Below are 23,554 nucleotides of genomic sequence, written 5' to 3'. Positions count from 1 at the left end.
GCGGTCTGCCCGGTGGCTGGGTGTGATGTAGTGGCTAACAGGAACTGCAGTACCTGGGCCTTCAGTACCAGGGTGGGGAGGTGTCCGGGAGAGGAAGCCCTCGGTACTGCTGACTGTGCCTCCGAGTGCTTTTCCCTCCCCTGTGGGAGGAGCAGGGTGCGAGAGTGAACAAGACGTGGTGTTCCTGTCCTAGACTGCTCAGGCTCCGGGTCACTAGTGTCTCCTGCGGACAGGAAGCTCTGGCCCCGTCAGATGCTCCTCCCTCCCTCTCAGAAGCCGAGGGGGTTCCCCCAGTGTGCACAGGAGGATTACGCTGGCCTGCCGCCCTCAGCACTACGTGGGCGAGCCTCCAGCAGATGGTTTTCCGTTGAGGTTTTTCTACATTGTCCCTGGCTCCTGAGTCGGCTCCAGCTCCCTCTACTGTCCCTGGCTGTCCACGCCTCAGAGCAGCCCTGGGCATGCTCCTCTCTCACAGATCCTACGTATGTTTCGTTGTTCATTTTATTTCTGTTTGGGAGATTGCCCAAGCCGCTTGCCTATGAAACTAGAAGCTGGAGGCCTCAGGAAAGCACCCTGCTGTAGGCCAGCTTTTCTTTTAAAGTATTTGCTTGCAATAATAGCTTCCCGTTCCATCCTCAAGCAGCGAGGTGTCCTTCACCCATTCTCGTAGTCCCCTGGCTGGCATAGGCGTAGAGGACCGTGTTCATACCGGAAAGTCAGAGCTGAACATTCACGGGAGAGCAGCGCCTCCGCTTCTTTGTGCTGCAGTTACCAGTGTGAGGGCGTGGTTTCATCACCCATCATTTTCCGAGGTGCTGGAGTGCACGATTAGACTTCTGCATGGTGAGTGGCATGACCAAGCACGTACCCAGCCTTTTCCCGAGCTCCAGGTCTGTGCCTCTGCCTTCTGACAATTCCCCTTGTCTCACCCCGCACTGAGTTATCCTCTTCCCACCCTCTCCTCCTGAGCCTGCTCTGCCTGTGGGGTCCACATGGTGGAGGATGATACCAACATATTGTTTAAATCCAGAAACCTAGGGCCGCGGGGGTGGGGGACATTGTCCTTCTTACCCTTAAGTCCTGGTCACCATCGTTCTGGATTCTTGTGTTGGCCGCTCTCCTACCCTCGTGGTTGCTGGTCTTTCTTGCTCCTAATCCGCTATCTGTCTTGGCTTCAGGCAGCAGAATAGAAGCTGCAGGCTCTGGCAGAGGTGTTCTGATGGTCCGCTGGAGGGGACAAGTAGGTCTGGTCTCTTTCTTAAGATACCTCTGAGGTTCCTGTGACCTCAGGGAACACCTGCAGGGAAGGCAGTAGGGCTGATGAGTGCTGTTCTGAGGATGACAGCCCAGAGGGCAGGGCTCAGGAAAGCTGTAGATTGTCAGAGGGGGAGGGGCAGGAAGCAGCCTGGAGGATTCCTGGGATATGTGCCAGGTGAAGTGCTGTGTTCTCAGTAACTACGAAGTACGAGAACACATCTAAGCAAATGGAGGAACAACTGTTAAGGAAAAACCTGCGCTTCTAGATTATTCATTGCATTTCTACGGTCCTCTTTGCCTGGAAACCTGGACTGTGAGCGAGTGTGCCTTCATTCAGGAAGGCCTCAGTGCGTCCCTCCATCGCGTGTGTCCCCCGATTGGTGGCAAGATGAGGCCCGCGCTCTCAGACTCTGAGCAGCCTGTCATGTCCTCCATGGAAAGGACGGGGCCACGTGCCACAGAACTTCTCAGCCGATGCTCTGGTCATTTGGAGTATGGAACAGTTTAGGCAGGACCTGGGCTAACGCTTGTTTTCAAGCACACTTTTCAGTGTACCTGTTCTTAGCCACGTGAATAAAAACATTCAGAAAGATATGTGTTCATGGGAAAGAAGTGGATTGTCGGACACTTAGGATTTATTTGTGTAATGCACATTTTGACCACCAAAATTATAGTTTTCCTAGGAGGCTGTTTGTTAACTATCCTCTTGTTTTGATCGTGTCTGTAACCTAGCAAAGGTATTTCTTACAAGTATTCAGTTAAGTTTTATTAGTTCAATAAATACATTTTAAAATTTACAACATGAAAAGAGTCTTAGAAAACATTTAGTTTCCCAGTCTGCTTATAATATTCAAGTTTGTGATTGATTTTTGTTTCATGTTTTATTTTTTACCTCTAGGAAGTTGAAAAGGAAGACATTGATTTAGAACATCCTGAAGCTGAGGAGTATACACCCAGTTTTGAAGGTGATTTTGAAGTATGTATAAACGTTAAAATTTTTCTCAGTTTAGAAATAATTAATTCTTTTTTTTTTTTTTTTTTTTTTTTTTTTTTAGTTTTAAAGTAAGATTTATTAGAAAAGCTAAGAAAGGAGACTCCCGTCCTAGTGACGAGAGGGGGTTCTGAGATAGAAAAGGACCCTTATCCCCTGCCATAGTGGCAGGAGGAAAAGTAAAAAGACCCTAGTCCCCTGCCATAGTGGCAGGAGGCTAGAAATAATTAATTCTTAAAAGCCAATATTTTAATAGCTTTTCTCTCACTCTCTCTTTTTTGTTATTTTTCATACCTGGTATATGATTAGATTTGCTAGCAAGTTTATAGTTTTGACTGTAACTTTTAAAAGCTTATTGTACTCCTATCTGTGCTTACTAATGTGATGGAAGTGATTTTATAATCACTTCTCGTGTGCACAGCATTCGAACACATCTGTGTGTGAAACTATACACAAATACACACTTTTAGATTCTCAGTGTAAATGTTGGCGCATTGTTTCTATATTGTGTAGTTTGTTTTTAGAGAAAATTATGCAGCTGTATAATTCAATAATATTAAAATCATCGAACTACAAAAATCTTTTAAGGACTTTTTCTATTTTAAATTAGAAATTGTGATGCTCTGTTCAGAATAAGTGCTACTTCGAGTTAGACTTAAAGTGTTCCCCAAACATTGTTATTGTAGGATTACGAAGATGACTTTGAAGTTTGTGATGGAGACGATGACAGTAACAATGAGGCAGAATCAAAAGAAAATATGGAAGAACTTCCTCCAGCCCAAAAAAAGGAAATCCAAGAAATTCAAAAAGCCATCCATGCAGAAAATGAAAGGATTGGAGAATTATCTTTGAAACTGTCTCAGAAGCAAGGGCAGATGGATTCTAACAGGGAGTCCCGGGCAGGTAATTGATGGGGTCCATGCTCATGTGCGCATGTGTACACACCTGTTGAAGACGGACTCCCAGTGCTCCAGTGGGCAGAGAAGTAAGCCTTTTGCCTATCAGGATGATGCCATGCCTTTTACATCTGACACTTACTGACAGGCAAGAGACTTGAATCGCATGGATGTGAGGATTGTCCCGTGGACAATTTTGCAGACCACTTTCTGTGTGATACCTGCAGCCTGAGAGTGGCTGTGAGCGGGTGTCAGGCACCTGTGCCCAGTGGGCAGTGGCACTCATTTTCCCAGAGCTGTCAGCTTCTTGCTCCGTGTGTGAGTACAAGGTGTCGTTTTTCCTGATTGCGCTGACTTTCTGCTGAGGGAAGAGTCGTGATTATATAAGTAGGAAACTTAATAATCTCAGCAGATGAGAGTCATTGTGAGACAGGCAGCCCACTGAGAGGTTCCCGTGGCCTCGAAGGCTGAACAACATGACAGCCAGTGGCAAGGAGCATTCTTGAGTGAGCCTTCCCCTCTCCCCCCAAGGAATTCCTTCAGCAAGTTAGAAATATATTTTAGCTCCAGTTCTCGGCATCTGGATATGATATTTACAAGAATAGGACAGTCGTGTCATGTGCGACAACATGTTGGCCAGTGACAATTGCATGCATGACAGTGGCGCTGTAACTGTATCATATTGTAGTTATGGCTGTCTTACTTTGTGTCAGTGCACGCTGTGCTGTTTGCTCAAAGATGAGATTGCCTGAAAAGGTAGCTTTGAAGTCTTCATCACTGAGCAGTGTGGTGGTGAGACTATCTTAAAATGATTTAAAGGAGAAATGATCATTAAACGTAAAATAGTCATATTATAAGGATATCTTAATTTATGTGGTGAAGCAGTGATGAATATAATGAGATTCTGTTGATAATTAGTGTAATGTGATATGCAGAGGCAGTTCCAGTAGTGCGATCATTACTCTGAGTTTGTGTCTGCTGCAGAGCTGGCGGAACTCTGCTGCCAAATGCTGGTCTAGAGTATTCTGTAAATGTGCAGCCAGGGGTACCTGTCCTGACAGAGCTAAGGATTGCCCTCAGTTTGGCTGTGTTGTGTGGCAAAAGTTCCTGGGTTGGTTGCCTGATTTTGCTATGGAGTAGCAGTGTGCACAGACAAGTTTTATGTGCCGAGCAACAGGATTTCATGACCACGTTCAGAACTTCCCGGGATTCAGAAGTTGCTGAGAGGCCAGGATCCTGGGATAGCAAGTTAGGCTGCCACCTGCAACGCTGGCATCCCATATTGGAGTGCCAGTTTGAGGCCCAGACGTTCCATTTTGTATCCAGCAGCTGCAGATGCCCTAGGTAAAGCAGTGGAAGATGACCCAAGTGCCTGAGCCCTTGCGACCGTGGGCAGACCCAAATGTAGATCCTAGTTCCTGCTTGTGGCTGGCCCCAACCTGGGCTATTGCAAACATTTGGGGAGTGAGACAGTGGGCGGAAGATCTCTTTATCTTTCTTTCTGCTCCAATCTCCATATCCTTTCAAATTCTTCCATACATAAATCTTGTTTTTCTAAAGTTCCTAAGAAGCAAAAATTTTTTTAAAGTTCTCAGTTTTCTTAGGAGATCTTTTTAATTGAGCAAAGTGTTGCTGAAGATATAACAATCATATGAGTGACTTTACTAGTGTGTTTCTTAATTGGATTGCGATTCATAATTTTTTCTTTTTAATGACTTGGCAATTCTAATCACTTTGGCCGATTTTAGTAATACCCAGATTGCTAGTTCTACTTCAGCTTGTTTTTTTTTTTTTAAGATTTATTTATTTTTATTGGAAAGACAGATTTACAGAGAGAAGAAGAGACAGAGATAGATATCTTTCATCCACTGGTTCTCTCCCCAGATGGCTGTGATGGCTGGAGCTGAGCTGATTTGAATCTGGGAGCCAGGAGCTTCATTCGGACCACCTGTGTCGGTACAGGGTCCCAGGGCTTTGAGCTGTCCTCTTCTACTTTCCCAGGCCATAAGCAAAGATATGGATTGGAAGAGGGATAGCAGTGACATGAACCAGTACCCATGTGGATGCTGGTGCTTGGAGGCAGAGGATTAGCCTATGAGCCACCACACTGGCGCCTCTCCTGTGCTTTTGTGGATGTAGGCTCCGTGGAGTGGGGCGTCTTTGTCCATGATGGTTGGAGACTGACTTTGGATGTCGTCCTTTCTCCTTAATCAACCTTTTCAGTCTGTTAGAGCAGCTTCAGAATTGGCTGATGACAGCCTTTCCAGTAGTTTCTCTATTTTTCAGTCTGTCCTGAAGTTTTCGTGTAGACTCAGTTGCTTCTGCCGTATGCTGTTCGTGTTGCCCACCAACAAATGTAATGCCTGTGAATGGTGCTTATCACTCAGGGCAGCCCAAAATGCAAAACGAATACATTGCAGCCAGTGTTTTGGTGTAGTGTGTTAAGCTATCACCTGCCGTTCTGGCTTCCCGTATGGATGCTAGCGCAAGTCCCAGCTGCTCCATTTCTGACCCCGCTCCCTGCTAATGCACCTGGGAAGGCAGCGGACTGTGGCCCAGGGGCTTGGCCTCTGCACCCATGTGGGGGACACAGAGCATGCCTGCCTTTGACCTGGCTCAGTTTTGGCTGGTGAGGCCGTTTGGGGAGTGAACCAACAGACTGAAGACCTTTCTGGCTTTCCTTCTTTCTTCTATAACTCTCCCTGTATGATAGGTTAAAAAAAAAACCTAAAAAAATAAAACCTAATTGGGCCCGGCGGCATAGCCTAGCAGCTAAAGTCCTCGCCTTGAACGCTCCGGGATCCCATGTGGGCGCCGGTTCGTATCCCGGCAGCTCCACTTCCCATCCAGCTCCCTGCTTGTGGCCTGAGAAGGCAGTCGAGGACGACCCAAGGTTTTGGGACCCTGCACCCGCGTGGGAGACCCGGAAGAGGTTCCAGGTTCCCGGCTTTGGATCGGCACGCACCGGCCGTTGCGGCTCCGTTGTGGAGTGAATCATCAGATGGAAGGTCTTCCTCTCTGTCTCTCCTCCTCTCTGTATATCCAGCTTTCCAATAATAATAAAATCTTTAAAAAATAAAAATAAAAAAATAAAACCTAATGAATTGCTTATTTTCATGGGGGCCTACCATATCATCTTTTATTTTGGGGAACAGTGCAGGGACATTAGCCTGAGTTGTATCTGTCTTCTTAACTGTTTTTAAACTTACGGTAATTTGATTGCACACAGAGCAGATGATCAGTAAAATTTGCTTTGTTGCCTGAGAGTTATAGAAGAAATACGCAGGGGCAGACCTTAAATGTGCTTGCAAAATGTTTAGTTTTATTTATTGTTATTAGTTTTAAGAGCTTATCAAATGTGTTTGTTATGTATTTTGCTTTATTTTTGTCTGTTTTTTTTCTTTGAAATAAATAGTTCCATACCAACTGATTAGCTTTTGTCCCTTGGTACAATTCTCTTCCAGGGAATAATTCTCCTTCCAAAGCCGCTGTTTGTGGAATTTTTGTGGATTTTGCGACAGCCTCACACCGTCAGAAAAGTAGGACTCAGGCCCTGAAGCAAAAGTAGGTATACCTGAAAGTCCGTCAAAGGATTGTGCCATCCCAGTGTAGTTTTCATCAATGTTCTTAACAAAAAAAGCTTTTTCTTTTTGTTGCTTTACTAATTGTTCAGGTATATTCTTTAATTTGTTCTACATTTTTCTTTGTGTCCAGATGTTGTGTTGATAGTGCAGGTATGTGTAGTGCTGTCTTGATGTTTGATGTGTAATGCTTATTGTTGAATTTGTTAAAACTGTTGGGGCATTACTCTGGGAGTCCAGGGCCTATTCTGGCTGAAGCCAAATCACAACCACACTCAGTAAGTGTAGGGGCCAGAAACCACCAAGAGGAGGGCAAGCATGGCTCCCATAACACGGCCGGAGGTGTGGCATTGCTTGCCTTAAAGATCACTTAGTCCCAGAGTAGCCTTTTGAGTTGGGCATCACTTCATTTATTTTTCAGTTGTGGAAGCTAAGGAAATTAGTAATGATTAAGAAACTAGGGCCCAGCGGCGTGGCCTAACGGCTAAAATCCTTGCCTTGAAAGCCCCAGTATCCCATATAGGCACCGGTTCTAATCCCAGCAGCTCCACTTCCCATCCAGCTCCCTGCTTGTAGCCTGGGAAAGCAGTCGAGGACGGCCCAGAGCACTGGGACCTTGCACCCACGTGGGAGACCCAGAAGAGGTTTCAGGTTCCCGGCTTCAGATCGGCGCGCACCTGCCGTTGTGGTAACTTGGGAAGTGACTCATTAGATGGAAGATCTTCCTCTCTGTCTCTCCTCTGTATATATCTGACTTTGTAATAAAAATAAATAAATCTTTAAAAAAAAAAAAAGAAAGAAATTATGCATCTGGCGCAGTAGCCTAGTGGCCAGAGTCCTCACCTTACCCATGCTGGGATCCCATATGGGCGCCAGTTCTAATCCCGGTATCTCCGTTTCCCATCCAGCTCCCTGCTTGTGGCCTGGGAAAGCAGGTGAGGATGGCCCAAAACCTTGGGACCCTGCATCCGTGTGGGAGACCTTGAAGAAGCTCCTGGCTTTGGATCGGCTCAACTCCAGCCATTGCGGTCTCTTGGGGAGTGGACCAGCAGATAGATGATCTTGCTCTCTGTCTCTCCTCCTCTGTGTAAATCTGACTTTCCAATAAAAAAATAAATAAATCTTTTTCAAAAGTGCTAATACTAGGTAATGCATGTGATGAGTGCTTGTATGTGTTAGTATGCGCCACTTGATGCTATATTCAACATGTATTACCTCAACATTCTTGGCAGCCCTATTTTATAGATAAGAGACAAAGACTACTTTTTTAAAGATCAAAATCTAGTGACTAATGGGGTAAAGTTTTTTTTTTCCAAGATTTATTTATTAATTTGAAAGGCAGAGAGAGACAGTCTTTGGTTGTCTGCTTCACTCCCCAAATGACCTCAAAGTCAGGAGCCAGGAGTTTCTTAGGAATCCAAGCACTTGAGCCATCTTCCACTTCTTTCCTCAGGCTGTTGGCAGGGAGCCGGTTTGGTAGTGGAGCAACCGGGACATAAATTGGCGTCCATGTGGGATGCCAGCGTTTCAGGTTGGTAGCTTTACTTTCTATGCCGAAACACTGGCCTATAGAGCTGTTTTGTTTTGTTTTGTTTTGTTTTTTTTTAATAATTATTTCATTGGAAAGGCAGATCTACAGAGACAAGACGCAGGAAGATTTTCCATCTGCTGGTTCACTCCCCAATTGGTCACAATGGCTGGAGCTGAGCTGATCCGAAGGCAGGAGCCTCTTCCGGGTCTCCCATGCAGGTGCAGGATCCCAAGGCTTTGGGCCGTCCTCGACTGCTTTCCCAGGCCACAAGCAGGGAGCTGGATGGGAAGTGGAGCAGCCATGACATGAACCAGTGCCCATATGGGATTCCAGTGCATGTAAGGCAAGGACGTTAGCCACTAGGCTATCGCATTAGGCTCTTAAGGTAGATTTTGGTAAGGCAAGAATACATGCTGATATATTTAGCTTACTCATTAAAAAGCAACCAGACCATAGAAGGATAAATTCCATAATTAAACATACATGATTAATCCAAAGTTAGACAAGAAAGACAGGCAGAGTAGTACAGAATGTCTAGAAAAGTAGAAAAAAAAACCAGGAAGATAAAAGATTAAACCAAAAAATTTCAGTAATTACAACATATGTTACAGGATTAAAAACTAAAATATAAGACAAAGATTGCAACAATTGAGAAAATATTTGCAGTGTATATTCCTTTTAAAGAATAAACTTTACATGTCAGGACACAGAAAGTTCCAAGTAAATGAGTTGAAATATAGTTGTCAAACATTAATCAGAGTAATAATTATCACTAATATCAGAGCAGGGAATTTGAAAGCAAGGAAGTTACTAGATATAAAGAGAATAGCTTCATCATGAGAAAAGTGTGAATTCAGTAACTCAGTTAACACTCCTGCATTTTCTCAATAGTAGTATTACAGAAAACATGTAAAGTGAAACTGGATAGAACCAGGTGAACTAGACATAGTCACAGCTGGGGAATTTAATACGTTTCTCTTTGTAGTGATAGAAATTCAGTAGAAATAGGAAACTTAGTGGATAGATTGAAACTGCCTGGCTAACAAATTTTGCTTAACATACTCTGCAGATGAACCCTGGAATTTGCATTATGGCATAGCACGGTAAGCCACTCCCTGCACTGGCAGCATCCCAGGTGTGAGTCCCAGCGACTTTAGGTTTAACTTCCTGCCTATGCTCCTGTCCCAGATGCTTGGACCCCTGCACTCACGTGGGAGACCCAGATAGAGTGCCTGCCTCCTTTCTTTTCCTGTTCCAGCCCTGTCTGTTTCAGCCATTTGGGGAGTGAATACAAGTGAGTGGAAGATCCGTCTCTCTTGTCTTTCAAATAAATAGATAAATCTTTTAAAAGGATTTAAAAATATATAGAAAACAATATTGTAAAGGTATTATGTGAAATAAAGACAGGAAGAGGGGATGAGAGAGAGAAGGAGATTCTTCCTCCACTCATGATACTTCCCAGCCACCCATCACCGCCAGAGCTGGGCCAGGCTGAGGCCAGCAGCTTACTGTAACATCCTGGCCTTTCACACGGGTGCTAGCAACCTGAAGCTTTGGGTTATCTGCTGCGTTCCCAGGCCCATTAACAGGAAATGAAATTGAAAGCGAAATAGCCAAGTCTTGAACTGGCACACTCATACAGAATGCTGGGGCTGCAAGCAGCAGCTTATCCTGCAGCCTAGCAACGGCTTTACCACAGAGCTGGCCCCGCCCATATTTCCAATCTAGCATGAAATGTTTTCTGACAATAGTAGAATTGTGCTGAGAAATAGTAAATAATTAAAAATTCCCCAAAGTTTGAAAGTTAAGTTTTCTAGTTTTTAATAAAAATTTATTTATTTATTTATTATTGGGAGTCAGATTTACAGAGAGAAGGAGAGACAGGGAAAGATCTTCTGTTTGCTGGTTCACTCCCCAAGTGACCTCAGTGCTCTTGAGCTGAGCTGATCCAAAGCTAGGAGCCTGGAGTTTCTTCTGGGTCTCCCACGTGAGTGCAGGGTCCCAAGACTTTGGGCCGTCCTCAACTGCTTTCTCAGATCACAAGCAATGGAACAGCTGGGATACCAATAGGTGCCCATATGGGATCCCAGTGCATTCAGAGAGAGGACTTTAGCCGCTACGCTATCTCGCCAGGCCTGGCCCTTCTAGTTATAACAAACCATGTGTCAAAGAAGAAAACAGAAGGAGAATTACAAACTATTTTTAACAATAATGCAAATCATCGTGTTCATTGCCGTGTGTGGGATACAGCAAGGCTACACCAAGAGACGCAGGGACAGAAGAGGTTGTGTGTTAGCAATGCAAGCCTTTATCTCCAGAAACTGATCAAAATAAGCAATAAAGAAAGGGTTAGCTAACAAAAGCAGAACTCTATAAAATTGAAAGCAGTTATAATAAATCCAGCCAACCCAAAGTTGATGCTTTGAAAGGATTTATAAAATTTTCTCTCTTATCTGGAATGATATGAAATGGAGTGAGAGATGATGTGCCATTGCTGCTATTTAACATTGGGCAAGATTCTGACTAGGCAAGAAATGGAGGTTAAAGATCAAAAATGAGCACTATCACTCGCCTGAAGCGGAATTATTTCTACAAAAATTTCCAGTCTAGAGTTATGAATTACGGGAATTTATGAGTTAGTGTGAATAAATGAATTTAGCAAGGATGCTGAATAAAAGGGTAACATACAACATTCGGATATTTTTCTTTGCATTGACAAAAAAATGCTAGATTGTCACCATTTAGAAATGGATTAAAATATCCATAGTAGAATGTATGCAAGACCTCAATGGAGAAGATTTAGCAGATATTACTGAAATTCAGGGAATCCAAAATAAGGGGGAGAATATCATGTTCATGAGTTGAAAGTCTTTTACAAAATATGGTAAGGATGTTAATTTCTTCGAAGGTAAATGTGGATTGAAACCATTCCAACCAAAATCTCAGCAGTTCAAACATTTCAGAATGAAGCTTCTGAAATTCACTTGGGAATACAAAGGATGAAGACTAGTGATAACAGAACTGAAGAAGAAGTTAGAGGCTTGAACTCAACAGTCATGATTTATTGTAAAGTCATCACAGTAATTCAGCTCAGTTACTGGCACAGGAACAGAAAGAAGAGCAGTGTGGAGCGTGGGGAGGGGAGGAGCAGACGTATGTATGTCATCACCTGATTGGTGCATTGGGGAAAGGGTGTTCTTCTCCGTGAGTGACTCTGGAGCCACTGGATGTATGTGTGGAAACAAAGGGACGCGAGCCGCGGGTTGCACTGTGCAGTCACAGAGGTGATGGGGGATTGTGGCAAGCAGCAGGCTTCTGTTGGTGGTGCTAAGTGCCTGAAAGGGTCTTGGAGAGGACAGACTGGGCAACACATTGGAAAGACAGGAGATGGTGGCAGGAGAATAAGATGATGGAAATATGACAATGCAAAGGAAGGTGGGAAAGGAGGAAGTGAAGGAAGGAGCCCATCTAGTCGCTGAGGTATTGGAAGGATTGTCTCACTCATTCTTTGTGTATTTATGGAGCGGCAGTAGTGTGGAATTAGAGGAAATGAAAGAAAAATCTCTCCATGTACAACTGGTTCTGCTGTGGGGTGATGTTAACTGCGCAGGAGGGGCCAGCCCCAGGCACGCACAGGTGAGGGTGTCTGGAGGAGCAGCATCAGGCAGTGGACAAGAGCCGTCTGTGCGGTGACAGGAAGCTGAGCGTGAGAGCATGTGGCATTTCAGAGGACTTGAGAGGTGCAAAGTGACAGGTCCTGTCAGATGCTGCTGTGTTTTGGGGTTTTATGGGAAACACAGACATCTGTTGTGAGGTCAAGAACGAGGATGTCAGCCCGGCTGGGTCGTCTGGTCACAGCTTCACGAGTGTCACATAAAGATAATCCTTCTATCCCAGACGGAGCAGCTTGTGAAGTGAGTTGTCATTCATGCAACTTCCAGGGGAAGAGCAACAGCTGGGGGCATACTGGGTCCCACCTGGTCATTTTAACAGTTATTTTTAAAAAGTGCTTCTTTTCATCAAAAAGAAGAGAGGGAGGAAGAGGTGGTGAGAGAGATTGATCAGTCCTCATTGATTGGTTCTCTCTCCAAATGTCCATCGACAGCCAGGGCTGGTCCAGGTCAAAGCCAGGGTTGTGGAGTTGTATCCAGATCTCCCATGCACTTGCCAGGGTCCCAAACCCTTGACTGTCACCTCCATGCGTCCATTAGCATGAGGCTGGACCAGAAGTGGAAGAGCTGGTACTCCAACTGGCACTCCAGTATAGGATGCCATCTACCTGAGTGGTGACATAACCCACTGCACCACAATACTCACCCCTATTTTAAGCTCGCATTAGAACAAAAATTGAGTTCTTGCCAGAAGCTAACATCTAACCATAACACTTTGACCATTATTGCTATGTGTATTACTCAATTTCATTTTATTTTTATTATTTCCATTTTGTTTTAAAGAACACGGAGTACAAAGCTGCTTCGGCTTATTGACTTAGATTTTTCCTTCACTTTCTCTCTCTTGGATCTACCACCAGTAAATGAATATGACATGTATATCAGAAACTTTGGGAAAAAAAATACCAAGCAGGTTAGTATGAGATGTATTCACTAAATGACTGAATGCAAGTTATGATGTAAGTGTATGCTTTTCTGTTTCTTTTTCTGGAATGTTAGAATGTAGGAATGGTCATTGGAGGATCTAGGCGCTCAGTAACTGGAGAGACTGTGTATATGCAGGGCTCTAAAGGGAAGGTCTGAAGCCTTAAGGAGCGTGGATGAGTGAGCTATGCATAATGGGTTGCAGGCGGTGGTTTGAACCTTTGAATACAACTTAGCTAGAACAAATGTTTTATTTAAAGTCATGCAGAGCATCAGATTTGGACTTGTGAGAATGTAACTGTCATTCTTGCAAATATAAAATCCTTACAATTCGATGATCTCCAAATACTTCTGAATTCTCCATAACCTGGGCCCTTTCATCCCCAAGCTTATGTGTGTATTCTCCATCTGCCGTGTCTTCTCCTTCCTCTTCCATAAGGAAGAGCTCTCTGTTATTTCTCAACATCCAAGGCCCTTTCTCTCAGTGGATCTCTTCCTGGTGACTTCCACTGAATTCTCCCTCTCCCTTCGTAGTCACTGCAGCACATCCCACATCATTTTGTATTTCTCCATAGTGGTCTAGTATTTGTCTTAATTATGTGATAGTTTCACTTCACAGCAGGGGCATAACATTTTTGAAACCAGGCGACATATCTTACATTTTCTTATGCCTCTGATAGTCGTGCCATTTAAAAGTTAACAATATGTGTTTGGTATGCTACGTAAATAATACACTTTTAGTGAAAGGCAAGTCACAGCCCGAAACTGAAGAAACACCGCTTTAATCCTCATTTTGCAGTAAATTCATTCTGATTGTATAATTACTCAGTTTCTTGGTGCTTGTTTTCTTCATTGCACAGCCATTGGTAGCAAAATGACTTTTTCTGAAGCATGTACCTTTTTGAAATAAAAAACAATTGCATTTGGATTTGCAAAGCCAGTCCGTTGAACAGACTAGGATGTGCGTAGGCTAAATATTGTTGTGAAGCTAAGGTTGAATTGTTTGATGTGGCCCTTTAAAAATCAGGCCTATATATTTCAAATGTGTAAGACAGTTTTTGCATGGTTGTTGTATAATGCCATTATACCTGTTTTGGGCATTAGCAAGGACAGTCATCGTTAACTTTCAAAAAGTCAGATTGTATTCATTTTTAGCTCTGAAACTGAGTCTCAGTGTTAATTCCTGCATACCATTATTTTTAAGGCGTATGTTCAGTATAATGAAGATAATATTGACAGAGATATTCAAACTGAAGAAATAGAGACCAAGGATGTATGGACCCAGCATCCAGGGGAGAGCGCTGTTGTGTCTGGAGGTAATACCATTGTTTGGCTCTTGAGAGTTGAATATTACTGTTAGTACCTTATATTCTTTTGCTAAAGAGACCAGCAACATACATGAGAGCAGTTGAACTACATCTTGGATTAAATCTGCTCCTGGAGCCCTGTCTGGGCGTTGATCAAAATTTGTAATTTTTATTCCTAAACGCAGAGTGAGAGATTTCACATTCCAAACAACCACTTTGCAATTGAATTTTTAGGATGCCTCCTGCTGTTAGGTTGACAACAATCTGTTCTCATCAATGTAAAATGTTCATGTTCCATGTTTAGTTTGCAAGAATATCCTAAAAACAGACCAACGGTTCCCAGGGCACATGGTTTTCTCTAGCTACACTGTAGCTGTTTGCATGGGAAGCATCTCACTGGCTGATTTTTGTTTTTTTGTGAGGCACTCCATACCTCAGGAAGTTATGTTACTCCCTTTCCTAAGATAAGCCTCACTTTAAGAAATCAGCATACCTCTGTATATCCGGCTTTCCAATAATAATAAAATCTTCGAAAAAAAAAAAAAAAAAGAAATCAGCATACCTACACTTAATATATAATAATGGAATCAGACGTTTTAACTGTTTTTCTTCATATGTTTCCATAGAATCTGTTTACAGGCCTTCTATAAAACAAAATGTAGTTGTTTTGGAAAAAACCCGCTGGTAGAGCAGAAGATAAGATGCCCAGTTTCTTGACTTTTCCTTCTAGGAGTGGTGACACTTATCTGCAGCCGCTCTGAATTCTGAGGTGTGTGATGCATGATTATTGTAGAATCAGTGTGGTAGATTTTATGTAATTTTATTTTGTTGTTGTTGGTTAGGTAGTGAAGAAAGAGACACTGCTGATGCTACAGTCATACCAAAGGTCGATACTCCCAGGCTATCCCGTTTCCTGCGGTCAGCTTGCCAGGTATAGTCCACACTGTGTGTGCTAGTCCAGGTGTGAGTGCTGAAGGTTTCAGTATACCTAGAAGCGTAGGAGCTGCTGAAATCTTGGCGCCTTCGTAGCTTAGATAAAGATCAGCTATTCATTTAAGGTATTATTTTCCCCCAGAAATGACAGTGGTATTTTCTTTAAGTGCAAAGGACATGGAGTTGTTTATCACTAAAATACCAAGTATGTGTATGCATTTTATACTTTAGTATTTGTTTCTTGTATTTTTAAGTAACTATAGAATAAAATCCAGATGTATCAGTTGGTAAGACAAACATAAATATTGGGTACTTGAATAGCAAATGCATGATTTCTTTTTGAATTTTTGTTTTAAAGATTTATTTATCTATTTCAAAGTCAGAGTTAAGAGATAGAGTGAGTGAGTGAGCAAGCGAGAAAGATCACAGATTTGTTGATTGACTCCCCAAGTAGCTGCAATAATCAGGCGCGAGCAAGGCCAACGCCAAGAACTTCATCTAGGGCTCCCACCTCCCACCTAGGGTGGCTGAGGTATTGGTGCTTGGGCCATCTTCTAATGCTTTCCCAGGCCGTTGTTAGCAGGGAGCTGCGTTGGACGTGCAGTCAGAGTAGCTGGAACACAAATTAGTAACTGTGGGATGCTGGCGCTGCATCCAGCTGCTTTAGTAGCTATGCCATTGTTCTGACCCCTAGATTTTTATTTTAATTATTTAACTTTATTTGAAAGACAGTTATACCCCCTATACACACACACACACACACACACACATACACACACATACACACATGGAGATATAGAGAGATCAGTCTTCCATCTTGTGATTCATTCCCCAAATGGTTGCAGAGGATATGGGTAGGCCAACCTGAAGCCAAGAGCCTAGAACTCTGTATCTCCCACATGTGCACTTGTAGCCAGTGCTTGGCTGCCTGTCACTGCTTTCCCAGGTCCATTAGCAAGGAGCTGGATCAGAAGTAACGCAGCTGGTATTTGAACTAACACTCATAGTGGATGCCAGTAATGGCTTAACCCACTATACCACAACCCTGTCTCCAACTCATCATTTCTTAACCTGATTATGGAAATTTTTCAATATCCATTTCAAAATAAGGGGAGGGTATTGGGAAGCCTCATGAATTTTCCCTAGATGTTGCTTCATAGCAAATTCGTCTCATCTGATACTGTCCCTTAATACCCCATCACCTCCACCTTCTATTTGGTTGAAATAAGTACTAGTCCTCATAACTTTGTTTCTAAAAATAGTTTAGTGTGACTCTCTAAAAGAAAACTATTTTGAAAAGATTTTTCAGCGATCATTTCTAATTATCAGCAGATCTGAAGTCATCCCTTATCTGTCATCCCTCCTTGACCTTCCGCACCATCTTTTTTCTTTTTTTTTTTAAATCTTCATTGTCTTTTCTTTTTTCTCTTTATTTTTATTTTGTTTATGATCTTTACGTAGTTGATTAGGGCACCAAGGGTGAAGGGCTAGAGGAAAGTGGGTGATACCATTGTTATCACATTCTCTTTTTCCCTTCTTGTATCTGAGGGAGGGGAAAGATAAAAGGAGAAGCCACATCGAGACTCCCACCCATCTCAGGGTCCCTGATTTGGGACATGCTCCAAGGGCACTGCTGAAGTGGTTTTGATAGTTCAACAGTTCTGAATTGCTGCTAGTCTCACCATTCCAAGCAGGATGAAGTCTCTCCAGCATCCACTGACTTCACTGGCTGACATAGTCCACCTTAGAGTCTCCAATTGCCTAGATTTTCACTGTCCATGTGGCTGGGGTAGTTGATCGATTTGTTCTGTCCTCGTTGTCTGTTCTGGTACCAGGTGTGCTCTGCAGACTCCGGTGTACTGCATGTCTTCATGTGCAACTGGCCATGCTGTCCACTGTTTTGTCTGAGCCACTGAGAAGGCCCAGCTCTGATACAAGCATTCCCCAGTTAGACCATGGACCCTGCAATTTTCTCCATCGTTGAAGTTCTGAGTTCAGTGATTCAGTTGAGAGATCCCCAAAGAAATCTCATCGCAGGTGATCCCAGACCTGATTCTTGTGTGTGCTTGCCAACACAGGGCCTGGCACAGTCTGTTGCCCCAGTCAGCTTACATGCACACTAACAGTTGCGGTTGCTGGGTCAGTTCTGTCTCCAGCCCTGTCCTGTACACAAAGTAATGGGAGTTGCAGCCCAGCGCGATCCTGCCTACCACACACTTGGCCACATGAAACAGTGGTAGCTGAAGCCTAGTTGGGGCAACTCCCAATAACCCCCACCAGGCCTGCCCTCTGCCCTGATTCCCATGCTTGCCACTCTGTACAGCAGATTGGTCCAGTCTGTCCCACATCCCAGTCAGCTCCCATACATGTCAATGGGCACTGAAGCCTAGTTCATCCCAACCAGCTCCACTATCCAGCCCATACACCTGCCAGCGGATGCCACTCTCTGTCTAGCCATGCCTGCCCAGTCCTGGTTCTCATGCTCACTAGACAGAATAGCAAGCCAAGAGGGAGGTGCTCACAATTTCTCTTCCTAGCTCACTCCCACTCCTGGATCTTGTACTCTCCAGGTGGTTCTGGAGTTTAACTTGGTAGAATTAGCTCCCTGTGCCAGCTTGTGCAGCTGATGCTGCGGCAAAGCCCAACTAATCCAAACCCACTCTGCTTATGCATGCATAGGTAGGAAGAGTCAACGCAGTTTGACTTTCGCCTGATTCAGCTCACGTGAGGCCAGCAGGTATTGTAGCCCTGCCCAACCTGGTCTGCCCCCAGTCCCAGCTCTCATGCTCATCAGTGGGGATAGTGGTCCAGCAGGGGAATCCCATGCAGCCCCCCCTACTGTGTTCATTCCTAACTCCCCAGTCTCACATGTGCTGGTTGAGTGCTATGACCCATTCTGGCATGACCCACCTCACCTTAGCATTTGCCAGTGGGTGCTGTAGCCTGGGTTAGGCCTACATAGCCCCTACAGTATCCACCCCAGGACTTGGTTCTCTTGTATGCTGGTTGGTGTCATAGCCCAGCATAATGTGATCCGTCCACCCTCACCTGTGTGATCCCCCAATTTCCCTGCAAATCCTGAAGTACAAGTTCATGGCGCATGCTGCCAGCTGGTCGGGAGCTAAACGACCCCATAGGCCCTCAAAGTCGCCCGCCGCTCCTGTAGAAGATGAGGGCTTGAGGTGACTTCAGGCAGGCCCAGCCTGGAGCCACCTCTGCTGGTGCCACCAGCTGTGCGGGCCACCCCATCTTTCTTAAACATGACCCTAGCAGTTCTCACCAAATGTTCCCTGCCTTCGATTTATCTCGTCATTATCATGAAAAATCCCTTGCTTTCCTCACACCCATCATGTCCATTTCTTACTGGACAATTTCTGATTTCTTCACACATAACCTTTTTTTGGTAAGAGTTATTGATTTATTTGAAAGGCAGGGTTACACACAGATTTTCTGTCTAGTTCAGCTGGCACTGAATCAGGCTGAGGCTGGGAGCTTCTTTTGGGTCTCCTACCTGGGTCTGCTACACAGGATTAGAGACCCAAGCATTTGGGCCAATCTACTGCTTTCCCAGGCCATTGGCAGTGAGCTGGATTGGAAGTGGAACAGTTGAGCCACAAGCCAGCACCCAGATGGGGTGCCAGAGTTGCAAGTGGCGATCCTAACCCATTTTGCTCAGTATTTCCTAACTTCCTCGCTTTCATCCTAACACTGTCACCACACAGCCCCTGACTTCTTGACCTTGATCCTGTCAGTTATCATGAGCTCATCTTCGCCTTCTCCATACTCAGTCTTGTCGTTTCTTCAGTCTTCAAATCCTAAGGCTAGCCTCGTAGCGCAAAAGCGCGACTTGTTATTGGTCATGACCAAAACCCACTGAGAGAGGTGGTGTGCACGGTGTTTCTTGATACTCCCTTGCATATTCAGGGTGTTGAATAATTAGCCTTTTTCCTTTCTCTGTGATTTTTGACAGTTCATTTATTGAATACATATAGTGAGTGTATGTGTGTGTGTCTGTCTGTCTGTGTATCTACCTACCTACCTAGCTATCTATCTAGTGAAATCATATGGAAGATCAAGTAATGGCCCTCCTGTGGAGTTTATTTGATCTTTTCCTGTTAGTTTCTATTGTTGGTGTGAAATGACTATAAAATCTTTTGTTTTTTTGTGATATCATGGGACCAAGCATTTGTGGAAACAGATACAGTGAAAAGATACTTCAAAAGAATGTAAAACATAATTTTTTATTAAAGATTACTGATGTTTCTTTCCAAGGTGATTGCTATTTTGCTGGAAGAGGATCATTTGGCAGCTGCACCTAGCCAGAATCTCAGGGCTCAGGAGCACACCCTGCATTTCAGTGACAGCTCCTCTCAGCTGAATACTCACCTGCCATTCCTTCAGTGTAAGAGGCATCCTTGAATGTGGCTTTTAGTGTAACTGTTAACTGTATGTTGCAATGATGATCTTTAATATGACATTCTATTTTCATGCATTGGGGTTTGTAGTATATAAAAAAATGGACTGAATTTCTGTTGAATACAAGAGTGGTTAGATTTTTTTCCCCCTTACTCATTTATGTTAAATTTGTGGTTAATAACTTTCACAAAATTAAAGGAATGACGCAGTATTTTAAATAAGGGAATCTTTATCTGTATGGTAAGTAAGATTTTCTGCATTATTTTTAATGCTAATGAAAACGAATTTATTATCTGAGAGGCAGAGGTAAATAGAAAGAAATTTCTCATCTTCTGATAAGCTACCCAAATGTTTCCAGCAGCTAGGGCTGGAGCAGATTGAAACTGAGAGCCAGGCATTCAACCTGGGCCCCCCTGTGGGTGCAGGAATCCAGACACTCCATCCATGCATCCATCCGCTGCTGCCTCTCAGGCGTGTTGGCAGGATGCTGGGATCAGGAGAGGAGCCAGGCCTCAAACCCAGGGACCCTCACACAGGATGCAGCCTTTTCCTAACTGCTGGGTTTGTTTAAATCTTAATTTCTTGTTCTTTACTTGAAATACGGTAGAGTTGGAGCAGCATGAGAAGAGTTTGTACGTCAGAGTTGCAGTAGTTCAAACACATCGTGGGATGACTAGTTTTACATTGATGTTTGTGATGGAACAGAAAATGCTCAGTGAATAGAGTACATAGTATCAAACGTAAGATATAATTACATGTGGACATTTAAATAAGTGAACAAATTGCATTTGCAAGACCTAAGTTAATTTTTTAAGCTGTTAACATCTTTGCCTTGAACAAAATGCCAGTGAGGTAGCTGAAGGCCAGCATTGGTCTGTCTTCCTCAGGTCTGTCCTATTCCACATCTGATGGATTTCTTTTTTAGTGGAAGATTAGCTTGGGCAGAGTTTTTAAGTACAGGATGTGGCCGTTTACCAAAACCCACATTTCATGCAGTGTACAGCTTTCCAAGAACTATGTTTTTTTTTGTTAAATTGAAACTTACCTGGGTGTTCTGAAGTGGGTTAATTTAACATGGATTCTGGCAACTCACAGAAACACAACAATATTCTTTTTATCCCCAGATCGAAAAGTATCCTGCCTGCTTGCCTCTCGAGTTCAGAGGCAGACCGTAGTCTCTGTCCATGATTTACCTGACAAGGCAGTCGTGCAGCCACTGGATGGAAGATATGTCCTCTGCGTGTGGGATATTTGGCAGCCTTCAGGGCCCCAGAAGGTTCTGATATGTGAGTCCAAGGTACAGCTGAGAGTCTCACGTTTGATGATGCGAAGCTCACCAAGGAGGGAAGGGAGTGAGGGACAGTGCAGTAGAATGGGCACTTAGGGTCAGTTTTCTTGTCCCACTGTCACCCCCAACTCTTTTGCATGGTGACAAGTCACGTGTTGGAATTCTTAGGTGTGGGGATGGACTCAACCTGAGAGGCCCAGAATTGTTGTAGGTCAGCCTCTAAGGTCCATTGAAAATTAGGTTATGAGTGTAGTTTAGGTTCAGTGTAAACATTGGCCAGCCTGGACATGGCTCTGGGATCCTGGCACTATTTGAGACCCAGACATTTTAGAGATTTCATCATATTGTGTTGAGGTTTCTCAATGTAGTTTGCAGTGTTCTGCTGTTGTGACCCCTTCCTAAGTTTTGTTCGTTGTTTCGGCCCCTGATTGCTGAGACGTTGGGTCAAGGACTGTGCAGGTCCAGCAGGAGAGCTCCTCTTTTGTGATTGCTTTCCTTTTAACAAGGGAAATACATACAGGCATCACTCAGATGTCCTTGGGACACTGGTTCCAGAACTCACGTGGATGCTAATATCTGAGGATGTGCAAATCCCTCGGATAGATTGTATAGTATTTGCAAATACCTTACATGGTGCTCCTATGTGCTTTAACATCATCTCTGTATCAGTTATAACACCTTACATGGTGCTCCTGTGTGCTTTAAAATCATCTCTGTATCAGTTATAACACCTTACATGGTGCTCCTGTGTGCTTTAAAATCATCTCTGTATCAGTTATAACACCTTACATGGTGCTCCTGTGTGCTTTAAAATCATCTCTGTATCAGTTATAACACCTTGGTGCTCCTATGTGCTTTAAAATCATCTCTACGTCAGTTATAACACCTTACATGGTGCTCCTGTGTGCTTTAAATTCATCTCTGTATCAGTTATAACACCTTACATGGTGCTCCTGTGTGCTTTAAAATCATCTCTGTATCAGTTATAACACCTTACATGGTGCTCCTGTGTGCTTTAAAATCATCTCTGTATCAGTTATAACACCTTACATGGTGCTCCTGTGTGCTTTAAAATCATCTCTATATCAGTTATAACACCTTGGTGCTCCTATGTGCTTTAAAATCATCTCTGTATCAGTTATAACACCTTACATGGTGCTCCTGTGTGCTTTAAAATCATCTCTATATCAGTTATAACACCTTACATGGTGTTCCTATGTGCTTTAAAATCATCTCTGTATCAGTTAGAATACCTCATACAAAAGAAATATCGTGTTAGCAATAATCCTTTAGTATTTATGGACTAACCTAACAAGAAAAGTGTCCGTGCATGTTTAGTACAATATTCTTTGGCATATTGTCCATCCATAACTGGCTGAGTCATGGATGTGTGGAATCCGTGGCTGTTAATGACTGCCCGTAAATTCCTCGCCCTCTAAACCTTTGATTTCCAACAAAGTTGTGGAAAAGAATACTTTTTGTTGGTACCAGTATAGGGGGACTTGAAAAAAAAAGTCAGAGCTTTCTGCAGGACTATGTAAACAAAATTACAGAGAGTGTAATTGCCATTTTGAGGTTTGACTGACGGAGTTGAACGGAAGGGATCGTTGCACAGCATTCCGTGGGTGCTGTGCGTCTTATGTGTGTGACTGTAATGATCTTACACCATAGGCTTGTTCCTCCTGTTTTCTGTTTGAAGGAATCGATCCTCAGACAAGTGAACAGCAAAGAGGTACGCAGGTCACTTCCTTTGAGTCACAGCTTCTTGCTGTGAAAGTTTCTGTAAGGACATGTATGTGAAATAGAAAAGTGACAGATAACCATAGTCAGTTGACCTAACTTCTATGAACAGTTAATATATTGTTCATCGTCTCTGTGTGTGTCTGTTTCAGGTCACGTGCTGCTGCTTCAGCCCTGTGAAGGCGTTCTTGCTGTTTGCCGGCACGGCGCACGGCTCCGTTGTGGTATGGGATTTAAGAGAAGACTCCAGGCTACATCATTATGTGAAGCTGAGTGACTGCTTTTGGACATTCAGGACACCAACATTCTCCACGGGTCAGTGTCAATGGTGTGCTGGTAATTTTGTTTACATAGTCCTGCAGAAAGCTCTTCTAGAAAAGTGATGCAGATCTCAGGTGTGAAATTTTGGATTTATTTGCATTTATTCACTCAGGTAACCTCTGGGAATGGGATCTGCCTCATGAGCAAAAGAAACATATCCCTCTCCCCCAAAAAAGATACTAGTAGGAAAACAAATCCTTTCAGGTAATGCTTATCTGGTGGCCAGTAATGAATAATTGGAATTTTCTTCCTTATTAAATTCATTGTGCCTTGAAAATTCTCCATGAAATAATTTGAGTTGGAACTGGCACAGTGCAAGCTAATCTTCTGCCAGTGGTGCCAGCATCCCATACGGATACCAGTTCGAGTCTTGGCTGCACCACTTCCTACCCATTTCCCTGCTAATGGCCTGAGAAATCAGTGGAAGATGGCCCAAACCTTGGGCCCTGGTATGCCCATGGGAGACCTGGCTCCTGATTTCAGAGCAGCTCAGCTCTGGGCCATGTGGGGAGTTACCCTGAGAATGGAAGATCTCTGTCTGTCCTCCTCTTTCTCTGTAACTCTGACTTTCAAGCAAAAATAAATAAATTTCTCTCTATATGTAAATTCTCTCTGTATGTAAGAACTAATAAAGTCAATTAGTTGTGTGTGCTCCCAGGACAGGGCTCACTCGCCCCGAAGTGGTCAAGTGCAGTTAG

The 23,554-nt window shown here is 43.7% G+C and overlaps 1 protein-coding gene across 2 annotated transcripts in view; it reads left to right on the top strand.

Annotated features, from left to right (window-relative positions):
- DYNC2I1 (dynein 2 intermediate chain 1) overlaps positions 1 to 23,554 on the top strand; it is a 76,615-nt gene that overhangs the window by 35,594 nt on the left and 17,467 nt on the right. For both annotated transcript variants that reach the window (XM_058660743.1, XM_058660742.1), the window contains 9 exons: positions 2,156 to 2,233; positions 2,935 to 3,151; positions 6,609 to 6,708; positions 12,711 to 12,840; positions 14,056 to 14,167; positions 15,001 to 15,089; positions 19,364 to 19,493; positions 20,632 to 20,804; positions 22,688 to 22,850. In XM_058660743.1, coding sequence (XP_058516726.1) covers positions 2,156 to 2,233; positions 2,935 to 3,151; positions 6,609 to 6,708; positions 12,711 to 12,840; positions 14,056 to 14,167; positions 15,001 to 15,089; positions 19,364 to 19,493; positions 20,632 to 20,804; positions 22,688 to 22,850 — 1,192 coding nt within the window. The remainder of the gene's footprint in view (positions 1 to 2,155; positions 2,234 to 2,934; positions 3,152 to 6,608; positions 6,709 to 12,710; positions 12,841 to 14,055; positions 14,168 to 15,000; positions 15,090 to 19,363; positions 19,494 to 20,631; positions 20,805 to 22,687; positions 22,851 to 23,554) is intronic.

This window comes from Ochotona princeps, chromosome 2 (assembly GCF_030435755.1).
Source record: "Ochotona princeps isolate mOchPri1 chromosome 2, mOchPri1.hap1, whole genome shotgun sequence".
In the NCBI taxonomy this organism is placed as follows: Eukaryota; Metazoa; Chordata; class Mammalia; order Lagomorpha; family Ochotonidae; genus Ochotona; species Ochotona princeps.
Note: the sequence above shows the minus strand (reverse complement) of the source record. Positions and strands in the feature narration are given on the sequence as shown.